We start from the raw sequence: 13,073 nt of genomic DNA on the forward strand, positions 1-13,073 counted from the left end.
CAAATACATTTTTTTTTATTTCTAAGTCTTTATTTTAAGTCGAGGGTAGAGAAGAATGTCCCCCCTTCGGGGAACCTTAAAGGAGCAGTTAAGTAATGCCACTTTGAATTAATATTCTAATATGTGAAATTTGTAATTTTCGACTTTAACTCAGATGGAGGGAATTCGAAGTCAGCGCCTTAGTGGGCACACTTTCTAAAACATTTCTTTTACTGAAGCTTAGTCTCTCTCGTCCCACAAGTTGAGAAACAACACTTTTCAGATGCTTTTCTGAGAATCGTTTTGTTCAAGTGTCTTACAATTTCATCATTTTTGATCTATGCTCGGTGAGAAAAATCACTGCTACAGTTTTTCTTTCTTTTCTGCATAAAAATGTATTTCATGTCCGTGTTTGCGCGCATATCGGTGTGCGGTGCGCCTTAGGATGTCGATATTAATCTGCCTGCAAGATGCAAACCCGTCAGTGGAGTGGAATTTATATATTAGACCCTATACCCCTTCACGTCCTCCCGCCCATCCTGGGGGGACGCTGCTGCCTAGGGGGACGGGGTTTTCACGGTGGCTGGTCTTTGGGGACGGCGCTGACTGCCCAGCGCGTATCTCGGAACGCCGTTGATGCTCAGTGGAGAATCGGGGCCTTAAGAGAGTCCGTTCTGCACTTTTAAGCTGGTTAAGGTCAGCGCCTCACTAACCATGTAGGATTTCTAAGCAGAGGTTGCAGACTCGCTTACTGAAAGTCACTTATTCGATATTCTGATCCCTTGAGATTTTATAGAATTATTTGTCTCTAGTCTCGTTATAAGGTAGTGTGTAAAAGCTAAGCAGACTTATCTCACGTGAAAGACATAATATAGACACTATTTTTTCAGTGCATATCTAAAACTAAAAACCTGTGGTACCCTTCTGGGAGGGAGCGGGAGAGGGGCGCAGAGGCGCAGCCTGACTCCCGTACCCTCTCTTTCAGGCCCAGTTGTTCTCAGCACTCCTGCCCAGCTCATTGCTCCTGTGGTGGTGGCCAAGGGGACTCTTTCCATCACCACGACAGAAATCTACTTCGAGGTGGATGAGGATGATCCTGCCTTCAAGAAGATCGACACGAAAGTGAGTTTGAGTGATTCCGTGTACAGCACTGGTGGCTTTGTGGCAGGAAGTGGTTTTCAATTTTGCTTGGTTTTGAATGACAGTGGGGGAGGGGAGCACATTCTCATCCTTATAGAAAATAAAATGAATGAAATAACACATGCTCTATTTTATGGGATTGAAGAATATATTAACTTTAAATCCTGCATACCAGAGCATGCACATTTTAACGGTCTCTCTGTGAGTGCCTTTGTGTACACTTGGGCAGATTTGGTAGTGAAGCCAATTGCTCCCAGGTTCCTGGGGTACAGCATCTCAGGCTCTCTGGGAAGACTGGGAAAGGTCTCATGACATTTCTTACTAAGATCACTTTTAATTTCCAAAAGTGTACATTGCAGTATGAATAATAATTCATTAAAAGGTTGTAAGAAAACTACGGAGCACATTTAGCTCTAAATTCATCTCCGTTATTACATCCAGTTTTCATCTCCTGAAATAAGAATGGGTTTTATATGTGATTTTAAGGGGAAGAGAAATCAATTATCTGAGAAGCTTTCATTTAAAATGTGTATACATAGTACATACTGGCGCTCAGACGTTTAAAGTTTGTATCCTTCTGTGGGTGTAGTGCCAGGCAATATATATTCAGATGATTTGAAATGCATAAATATTTGTTTATTATATCTTATTTTGTAAATTTTAAAACCTGAGTATTCAACAGCTCTATACCTCTACAGTTCTGAAATCAATTTTATTGTTGTTTTAACTTTTATATTATCGTGCAATTTGTAAACTTTTTTCTTGAGGCTAAGATTTCAAGAACATAAGTGTCATGCTAGATAATCAAGCATCATTTTACAAAGATCTTCCTTTGAAGTATTTTTCAGAGGCAGTTGTTCTAAAATAGCGAAAGGCAAATGCTCCCGTAGATCCAGAACCTTATTATTTATATTTAATTCATATATAGAAGTAAAGCATTCTAAAACACTATTTGTAGAGTAGCAATTGAAAGTCTAAAATGTACCCCCACCTGAGTTAACTAACTACCCTAAGGCCCACAGGTGATTAGCCCCTCCCGCACTTGTTGACTCTTAAAATACTCTGAGGGATAATCACAGGACTTCTTTAACTTCTAGCTCCAGAAGAATGGCATTTTGAAAATGAGTTTGAATGTAGTGCATATGATTTTAAATAATTTAAAATTTGTCTTTATGCTTTTATCATTGGCTTGCCCTATGAAGTAAAAAGTAATTTTGGATTTCTGATTCATTCTGCCAGTGGAACCCTTACTGCATAAAATAAGGCTTGGCATAAAATAGGTCAGAAATTATCTTCATTTCATTAGCGTAGTTAGTTTTCATATACAAATTTTAAAAGTTTTATTAGGATTTTGTTAAGTTCATTTCCTCTGAGTTGGTCTGATTTTTAGCTCAGCAACCTTGACTGTCATGACATATTTCATCATTATATTATCAAAAATTCTACAAAAATATTAACCCAGAAGAGCAAGCTTTCAAAGGTAGATTTAAATTGCATCTGTTGTAGAATGGACTAGTCTTATAAGTAAGTCAGAAACTGACAGTAGATCACTGTATTCTGTAGCTATACAAAAAGAGCTTTTCGCCAATATTTTAAGGTTTTATTTTTAATTATCTCATTAGCATATTTCTCAAAAGGTTTAAAATATTCAAGTGGGTTCAGTTTTCAAAGTGAAGCATACATCTTTTGACAGGAAAACAATTTAAAGTGAGACACAACAACTTTTATTTTACTTCATTTATTAGCTTCTAATTAAATAAAAACCAGCAACAGAAATTAAAATCTAAATCACAAAAGTAATTATCCAGTGTATTTCAAGTGCATTTTTCAAATATATAATTCAGATATTCAAGCGTTATTATATAAGCTGAATTCAAATTTCTTTGAATATATTTAAATAACATTTCAAGTATATTTATGGAATGTTAGAAATAGAACAAGCAATATATTTGAAACAAAATGTAAACTTTTTAAAGTTCAGACACTTTCAAAGACAGATAAAAGTACCAGGAGGAAATCTACCTTTAAATTATATCTTTGTTAGTGGAAAATGTCTGGAAGTATCCAAAATGGCCATTTAACTTCTGTTCACCAAATCACAAAACACCAACATCCACACTTTCAAAGACAACGTGAGATCACAATATTTGTTACAAATTAAAATATACATTACACTTTCCTTCAGATGGCATATCCAAATCGTGTTTACTCACAGCCAGATGCACCTAAATCGCCAGGATTGCTATAATCCTTTGATAGTTAAGCAGTGTTCACTGTGGTCTTGCATTACAGCCAGGCTGTTTTCCGGGTGTTACTGTGTCCTTTTCAAGGGAGATACGAAATCCTTTGTAAAGAATTCTTCTAATACTTGTGAGTTTGGGGTGTTCTCCATCCGCTTTCCCTACTTCTTTTTCTCCCCTTGGAGGGGTGGGTGAGATGATGCCTAAACGTTGTGTTAGTACTCCTTTTTAAGGAAGAGATTGTTTGCACTGTCCAGTGGAATATTAGATAGGAATCGAACAGGAAGTTTACACTTAATGAGAACTTTAAGAATAGTATAATCACATTTCGGCTCTCGATTAAATTGTCCTCTAAAGTTTTTCCAAACTTTTCGGGTTGGTCAGGATCTCTCTTGCCAGTCGCCACGTTTGTTTGGCAGCGTTCTCGAGAGCCGAGTGAGGTTTGCCTTGAAACAGATCTAAGTTCGGTAGGAAGTAGTGAGGACACCGCCGGCACTGCAGGCAGGAGATAAGTTGCAGCAAAATCCCGTTAAGCCGGTCACCCAGGCAAGACTCGTCCCAGTCCGACTCCCGGGGATGCTTTTCACACTCATAGGAAACCAGAGTCTTCATGTGGTAATTGTTCAGGGGCTGGCCTGGCAGTTCAAGGTGACGGTCCCGTAAGGTTTTGAGGATGGAGAGGCATTTCTTCCTGCAGCCCCCCATCTGCAGTCTGTTCTCCGCCTCCGCGAACTGCAGCACCCAGGCGTCGCTCTCGGCCGAGCTCTGCTTGCCGGCCAGGGAGTGGCACTCCTTGGACAGGAGATTGAACCCTTCCGCCTTGACCTCCGCCACCCTGTTGGGTCCCGGCCAGGGGATGTGGGGAAGTGGCCAGTGGGCAGCACTCCGGGGCCAGATCCCGGTGCATTTAAAAGCCGGGGTGATCTGCACCACGTACCTATCTCGGATTCTCAGTTTCACTTCGCTGGTGTCTGCCACCATCTTTACCACATCCCTGTAGCTACATTTGTCTACCGCTTGAGCCACCAGCGTCTGAAACCTGGACCGGATTTTGCGCGCCGAGAGGTAGCCGGAGGCGGTAATGAATTCCACCCAGAGGGACATGCTTCTCTTGCGCCCGTCGCTCAACTTCAACACCGCGCAGCCGGGCAGCGAGCCGTCGTCCACAAAGTTGAACACCCCCATTTGGTTAAGGTAAAGCACCACTTCAAATTCGGTGGGGGAGATGACCTCGAGGCCCTCGTAGCGATTGTCCATCTCGTTGAGAGAGCTGATGAACCGGGGCTCCTGCACTTCCACCTCCTTCAGGACGTCGGAAACTACTTTGCAGACTTCCCGGATAGTTTTGGCAATGGCAGCTTTCCTGGCTTGGCATTTTTCGTTGTAGTATTTATTCAGATGGTAGACCAGCTTGGCCTGGGCCGCGATCATGTTGGGGCAGAGATCCGGATTGTACACCGGAGTCTCGCAATAAGCTGTGGGATCCAATGCGGCTGCTAGAGCTGGAGCCAACTTCGGTGGAGAAACGGGCCGCCGCGCTCAGAAATGTATCAGAAACGTCTTTCCGAAGTGCTGCAGCGGTGGATTCCTAGCGCCGCTTTCCCCTTCCTTTTATCTTTGAGCCCAGCCGGTCTTAAAGTGAAAGGTTGTTCTCCCCCCTCTCTGTCTCTCTTCCTCTTTTAAAGAATCCTTGTGTGAGAGAAACACATGGAGAGATCACCTTCTCAGTCATAAAAACAAAAGTTGCGCTGAGACCCAGCAAGGCTCTTCCAGTAGTCAAAATAATCAACCCTTTCCGTATTTATTTACGCTTTCCCGTGATCATGGTGTGTGCAGGACTGTTAGTCAGATGGAGGAAAAGTGTGCTGAGTGTGTGTCGGGGGTGAGTGTGCGTGTGTATATGTCAGAAGAAGCTGCGGTTGGTTTGTCTAAGAGCCCAGATGCACTCGTGTGGAAATTATAAAGGCAGGGCCAGGCAGGCTGGCGGCCAATCGCCACTGGGCTCGTCACCACAGCCTCTGTCAGCTCCAGCCCGGCTAATTAATCCCCCCTCGTGGATAGAGGCACACAAACTAAAGGTGGGAGGCTGCTGCCGGGCAGAAAACCACCCAAGCCACCTAGACAGTTTTGGAAATCAAGAGGAATCTCTCAGCTTTGGTATTAATTGAAGCATATTGACATTTTGAAAAGACTTGGCAAAGTGGTTCTCTTCTGTGCTTGAAAACCCTGCTTGTCTTTTTACTGAGGAAGTGCAAATACAGGTGTACTAATGGTCATCCATCAATTGGTGAACTAGATGGGGTTTTCTAAAACAAAAGTCACTAACTTGCATTTAGAGGAAGATAATTAATGCCTGTTAATCCTCGAGGTCTTTTTGAATGCAGGGTGGGAGTTTGCTCTTTCATGTATACGCAAGTTGGCTTTAGATGGACTAATACCTGTATAATTTTCTGGATGTTCTATGTTAGAATGATTTTTTTTAGATGTTATGCGGTGTTTTACCTATGTTTTTTCTCATTTGCAGTTGTTGAAAGGAATCTGAAAATTATTGCTGTTAGATATTGTCTACCTCAGTTTAAGTTAGGATGTTTCAAAAACGTTTAGTACACCCCTCCCCCCATCTGCAGTCCTCTTTGTACTTTGCCCAACATTATAACCAGGACACTAAGTTTTGTACGCATTGGCAGAAATATTTGTGAAGTAAACTATCTCTGTGATTCAGAGGTTATTTTAATGTGAGTTCCTAATGAGCTGTATTTTAATACGTGAAAATTCAGGAGAGATCATCTAACCTACTGGCAGATACCTAACCTGAAAATTTGTAGGTTTGGGGTTTCTGTCTTGTTTACAGATGCATAATGAAGGGTATATCTCCTCTCCTAAGGGTCCTTAGTGGTCACCTGACAGTAGACTTCTGATGTTATACTATTTCATGTGCCTTGATTAAGGGAAATGGTTAAGATTTTTAAAGAAAATTAATTTGCAGTCATTGGGGTTTTAAATTTAAATATCATTTTTGAAAACTTTGAGAGAGATCAACATTTCTAAATTTGGGAACCTTGAAAAAGGAGGGGGAAATGGATTTATGTAGAACATTTTTTTTCCTGGTGGTACCAACTGTGTCCTTAATGTACAGGAAATGAAAGAAATACTACTTAGGGGTTCTGTAGTTGTTTTTAAACCTAGGCAGATTTTTAATTCCCTACCTTTAATTTAGATGCCATATATTTCAAATTAAGAATATTTCCAGCAAAATCCTATAATTCCTGGAACAGGTTTGTAGGCACTTCCTTTCAGAGCCACTTGTAACAAGATTTTGTTCAGGGCTCCCTCTTTTTACTCAAGCTTTTGATTTTTTTTTTTTTTTTCTTCTTTGCACAGGTACAGCATCATACTTTCTTGTTATCCAGGAGTGGGAGATTGCGATTTAGCTTAAAATAGTACGTTAGATTCAGGGCTCACGGCATCCACCTACTCTGTTCCCCAAGAGCCTTTCATTCCCTTAGGAGCAGGGATTGGGCGCACCCGCCAGCCCCTCCCCACTTTGCCAGCGATGCGGGTGAACGCGTTGCTACCTTTTGGCAGTTGGAAGAGGAGGAAGAGGAGGCAAATCAGAGCCGGAGAACCTGCGGCCAAGAAGGCGAAGATGTGCCCTGGTCTCTGGGGAAAAGCCACCTCTGTCCCCACACAGTGCAGGTCCTGCGTGCTTCCCGCTGGTCCCCTCTCTCCCGCTGCTGTACACTCCCGGCCCATCCTTCCTTCTTCTCTCTGCTCCATGTCCCATAGGCAGGCTTTGGTGTGTGTGCGTGCGTATGGGTTATTTTAAAACCCTACTTAATGTCCCAGACTTCTCCACGTCAGCTCCAGGCCAGGTTCTCTGCCTTCGCGCCCCCCTGCCCGGCCGCCGCCCGGGCCCACGTGTGGTCGCGGCCGAGCCCGCGCTTTCTGGTCGCCGGCCGCGGGCCCCTGGCGCCCTGCGCGCTCTAACTTGGGTTCAGGTCAGAGTGGCTCGGTAGAGACCTGGCCCCTCGATTTCTTGGGCCACCTGCAGGTGCCCCCGATTGTCCAGGAGGGGAGGCAGCCTGGGACGCAGAGGCCCCAGGGCCGTTCGGGGGACCGTGGCGCGGCCGTCCGGGTGGGTCTAACTGGAAGGACGCGAGGGGCGCCGGGCAGCCGCGCTGGAGCCAGGCGCGCAGGTGGCGCATCTTCGAGGCTCACTGTGCGGCTTAATTGGGTTAAAGCAAAGCTAAACGCCAGAGCACTTCGTGCAAACTAATTGGTGTAACCAGGGCCTTTTCACTAACGATTTGCACTTTGAAGAAGAAAATGGATGGTGAGAAAAGGACTAAGAAAACTCGTTAGTCCTAGAGGGTTGCCGGGAAGTGAAGTCATTCGGTTTCAAGGACGCTGGGACTGTGTTTTGTGAGCTGATTCCTTCAGCACCCTTTTACGCAGGGAGCTGACAGTGATTTACATAACATAGGATTCAGGCACCCGTCCTTATCACTGTGGGTGAACTGGGCGCCCTAGAATAATATTTCAGCGCAAGTAGCGCTTGTTGCTGCAACACAGTGATTTTCTATTACACTGAACACGTGAAACGAATTGCCTTCTGTAGCTGATCCTTTCAGCGATGTCAGGCACCTCTCATTGTTGAAGGGAAAATTAAACTATTCTGAGTGTGCTTTCTATCCCTTAATTTTTTGTTGTTGTTGTTGTTGAAATGACCTACGGAGAATATACAGTACATTTTTGTGTAGTTCTGCTGATTTTCATCTAGGCTTTGGAGATAGACTTGTTTTGTGGGAGCAACTTATTTAACTATTTTATAGTAATTTTTAAAAAATATCATTTGGCCTATTGAACTAGTTATTTTATATGATTGTGTAATACATGGAGATAGCTTAAAATCGCTTTATTTACTTCTGTGAAGAGTTTATAAAACAACTCTAATGACACCAGTCTTACTTATATTATTTTTTTACTATAAATATAATCATAGTGGTTAGTACTAGAATGAAAGTTTGCGTGTGTCCCATGCTTTAGGATATAAATGCTTAATTGTTTTCATTGGTATGCTGTTCAGACATCTTTGACATGAGCTAATAATAGAATGATAATTGAAGAAAACTGACCTAATTGAAGGAAAAAACCCCAAGAATCTCAGGATTTAATGACAGTATGAGATGCTTACATTTGAATGGTATTTGGGATTGTAAGGTCTAACCGACTTGACTTTTCCATTCCATTTATTTAGTTTATTAGGAAACCTCAATATATTTTTTCAATACATCTTTACTGGAGTATAACTGCTTCACAATACTGCCCTAGCCTCTATCACACAACAAAGTGAATCAGTCATATGCATACATACATCCCCATATCATACATCCCCACATCCCCTCCCTCATGAGGTTCCCTCCCACACTCCCTCTCCCACCCCTCTAGGTGGTCACAAAGCACCGAGCTGATCTCCCTGTGCTATGCGGCTGCTTCCCACTAGCTATCTATTTTACATTTGGTAGCTTATGTATGTCAAGGCTACTCTCTCACTTCGTCCCAGCTTCCCCTTCCCCCCAACCCTTGTCCTCAAGTCCATTCTCTATATCTGCGTCTTTATTCCTGCCCTGCCACTAGGTTCATCAGTACCATTATTGTTTATTTTTAGATTCCATATATATGCGGTAGCATACGGTATTTATTTTTCTCTTTCTGACTTCACTCTGTATGGCAGACTCTAGGTCCATGCACCTCACTACAAATAACTCAATTTTGTTTCTTTTTATGGCTGAGTAATATTCCATTGTATATATGTGCCACATCTTCTTTATCCATTCATCCGATGATGGACACTTAGGTTGTTTCCATCTCTGGGCTATTGTAAATAGAGCTGCAATGAATATTTTGGTACATGTTTCTTTTTGAATTATGGTTTCCTCAGGGTATATGCCCATTAGTGGGATTGGGCAGCCTTGATTTAAAATGTGCAATTATGAAAAAAATTGGAGAAAGTCACAAGCATACCATTATCATAAATTTTAGGAGTATTAATGCATATAAAATAATTAACTATTGTGATCCTTAACACTTTCAAGCATTCAAAATAACAATGGCAAAATAATTTTTCCTGAAGTGCTAATTACTAGGTAACTTATCCCTCCCTTCTGTAAACCTACATAATTTATATGAGACACAGAAAGTAATGTGCAAATAGGCACCTCATTAGGTTAAAGAAAAACTCTATTATGTTGAGAAATGTAGGAATGCAAGGTTGCTGTGTTTTAAAAAACCTAATTTAAATGTGAATTGCCTGTTCATAAATTTAAGCAATTGTGACCTCTCATCTGGAAAAATGTATCTTAGTTAGAGGATATGTATGCACACACATGTTAAATGCTCACATAGATATTGTTTTATGTTTTTTCATTATCTGCTGGCTGCTATTCTATTCACAGGTATTCATGAATTTAAAGTTTTATTTTTTTAATATGTGCTTATTACACTGGGGAGATAAAAAGAATATGAAGTTGAGTTTATTAAATTATTTATCCCTACTGCTGGAGTGGCTTTGAAGGCTCATTGTACGCATCTGATTTCTGCCCCCGTCTTCTTTTTTTTTAAATGCACCCGGGCTATTTCATCTGTTTCATTCTGCCAGACACAATATATTTCTTCTTTTACACTAGAGAAATTAAAGACAGATATTTGTGCAGGGTTTTCTTTATGTGTCACATTAAATCAAGTAAAATAGAGGGAGTTTTTCTGGTAATCTAACTTGATGGCATCTATACCTTTCTTCCTGTTGTGACTCCTTGTATAAGACCGCCTAAAACAAAATAGCTTGAAAGCTTCCAAAGTTTCAATGAGTTCTTAAAATAATTATTTCATATTTTAATATCAGGTTTATGACAAAGTAGAGCAGAGAATTGAGGTCACTGTTTGCACAATTTAAACCCTATTTTATTTCTTTAACCAGAGCATCCTGATAATTGTGGTTAAGTTTTAAAAATTATTTTCTTAATTCTTCACTTGAATGTTCAAGACTGTTGCCTCAGTTTTGCTCATCCCCCTAGTACATGATAATATAGTCACGTTGGTAGTAAGGAGTTCTTTTTTTTTTTTTCCTACAGTGTTGCTTAGTAAATTTGTTATTGGTATTAATAAATGTTGAAAAGAAAGTAACTTTGAGATTAAAAATGGAAATTGGAAGGGTACTTTACAAGAATTATCACCACTGCTAGATTTGCAGATTTGAGGTGATTCTGGATAACTCTGGCCAAAACCTTTCTTTTGGTAGAAAAAAGAAATTTAAAGCCTGGGTTATTTAGATAATTGTCTCTCTTTCTTCACTTCATTTGAATGTATACACAGCGGTGCAGGATATTTTAAGTTGCATCTGTAAACTAACAAATTTGAGGGGCAAGGTTGTCAACCGAAAGATTTTCTTATTCTTCACAATCATTCGTGATCTCTAACCCTTTCCAAACATTTAAGGATATTGGGGTCAATCAATCATTTGTTGAGTATTATGGCGGAAGTATTGATTCCAGTATTCCAATTCCCCACTGACCCTTTAGAAAGTCACTGTTATCTTTATAATCTGTAAAATTTAAATTCATTTTACTAGATTTCAGCTTATGTTTTTAATTTGGATATTATGGACATATTGTGACAGGATAAATGGGCTCATGTGATTCTTTTCTATATGAATATATGAAAACTAGGTATTCCTTAACCCATTACTAACATGGATTTATAGACTTTTGCGTATATGACCACATCTTTAGTACTCTTAGTACGGTACAGTTTTATTGCACTTAGAGAAAACAATGGAATCAGATGTGATTAGTGTCTGTTAATCTGTACGTCTGTAGTGGGTCATCCAGGACTGCATAGCTCTCATTACTATCCCAGACTGTGTGTGATTAAGCCACTGAAAGTGTTCCACGTAACCTTGAGACTAGAGTATAGAATGTAGATAATCAGCTTCCAGTGACTACATGTCTAAAGTAACATTTCCTATTCCTAATTTACAGTTTCAGAGCTTATTTTTTAATGAGCAAAGCAATTCCTCTAAGCTAGGGTTTATTTTTTTAATGATCAGTAACTGGAGTAAGTAATAATTTAAAAGGATAATTACACTAATAAAAACCTATTACCTTTATCACATATATGCAATAAAATAAATACTTTATAGAAAAGGATGGAAATCTGTTTATGAATAGGAATTTCCTTTATAACTTCACATATAGTTACAGATTATAAACATTTTCTGAGAATAGATCACCTAAATAATATTTAATTTCCACTTATGTATGATTATTTTCACGATTCTAATAATACATTTCAGTGTACCTATGTGTACTATTTCTTGAAAGCGCAATTTTCCCATATGATTTGTCAAAAATGTCAAGTCAAAAGTACTAATAAGTTAATACTTTTTAATCTAGATATGTTTGTTTATTTTATCTTAACATCTAGATCAAATTAAAAGCATGAAGAGCATAAAGAGTTTGTAAGACATAGTGTCTCTGAAAAAAACTTGTGAACTCAGTGGAAAAAAAAGGTATAGATTTATTATTTTATTTTTATGTGAAATCTATTTATTATTAAAGTCAGGTTCATTATGTATGTTTTGCATACAGTACTGATCTAGTCTATGATTTTTCAATGTGAATGTTCCAGTCTATGAATTCTGACAAATGTGTACAGTCATGTAACATCTGGGACATAGAACATTTCCATGGACACAAAAACAGTTTCCTCATGCCCCTATTTTATTTTTTAATTTGTAGATGTTATGATTCATTTATAAGTGTGTGCTTTAGTTTTATATCCAAAAAACTTCAGACTATAAGCACCTTTAGTTATTCCCCTAGAACTTACTATTTTATCATACTTCTAATTTAAGACCAGTTTTAATCAGAGAGCACCAAAGTAGAGGCAAAATGTAAAATGCTACTTCAGATGTACAAGCAATAGGTTCACAGTTTTTATTTTACATGAAAGTTGTTTCATTTCAATATGTGACATTAAATGCTTGGTAAAGGATTCATTTTCAAAGGAACTGGTAATATTTGTTATGCTCTCTTGAATAAATGTATTAGATTTAGGAATATAGTTTACAGTTTGCACATCAAAATACGTATTAAGAAACGGGGGTTCCTCGTGTAAGTTAGCAATATTTGTAATGTTACTAGCTTTATGTCATTAGAGAAATAAATCTCCTCTCAGTATTTAAGTTACATTTTACTTTACCTTTTCAGTAAATTAATCCTCCCTTTGAATGGTGGTGGTGGGGGGGGGGACAAGGCCAAGGAGTTTATTAGAGCTAATATTAATTAATATACACACATTCTTGGAACATATGCTCCGAATCCTAATTTTGTATAAATATACATTGTCATTTAAATTTAGATGGTTATAAATACTCCAAACGAAGAATTCTTAAATTGTAGTAGTGCAAACATATTCATTGATAATGAAGCCCTTTCAAGTATTTTGCCTTTTTACAACTTGGAATAGTACAACTAGTCTTCTCGTTTCTTCCTCCAAGATATAAAAATACAAAATTATTTAAATGCTTTCTGTTATATATTTTTATTTGGCAATTATAATAGGAATTTTAATGTTATGCATGCTTACAGGCCTATTAAGAGAAGTTATTGTTTTCTTAATAATCTTAAACCATTTTTAGGAAGTACACTCTTTTTA

At 39.2% G+C, this 13,073-nt stretch overlaps 2 protein-coding genes across 5 annotated transcripts in view; one reads left to right on the forward strand and one right to left on the reverse strand.

Annotated features, from left to right (window-relative positions):
- The window catches only part of NBEA (neurobeachin), a 618,385-nt gene that overhangs the window by 420,644 nt on the left and 184,668 nt on the right, over positions 1 to 13,073 (forward strand). For all 4 annotated transcript variants that reach the window (XM_065896024.1, XM_065896027.1, XM_065896028.1 and 1 more), the window contains one exon: positions 965 to 1,101. In XM_065896024.1, the coding sequence (XP_065752096.1) occupies positions 965 to 1,101 (137 nt within the window). The remainder of the gene's footprint in view (positions 1 to 964; positions 1,102 to 13,073) is intronic.
- On the reverse strand, positions 3,711 to 4,790 carry MAB21L1 (mab-21 like 1). Its single transcript, XM_065896251.1, has one exon. It carries the CDS (start codon positions 4,788 to 4,790, stop codon positions 3,711 to 3,713), a length of 1,080 nt encoding a protein of 359 aa, XP_065752323.1.

The sequence above is a fragment of the Phocoena phocoena genome, chromosome 18 (assembly GCF_963924675.1).
Source record: "Phocoena phocoena chromosome 18, mPhoPho1.1, whole genome shotgun sequence".
Classification (NCBI taxonomy): domain Eukaryota; kingdom Metazoa; phylum Chordata; class Mammalia; order Artiodactyla; family Phocoenidae; genus Phocoena; species Phocoena phocoena.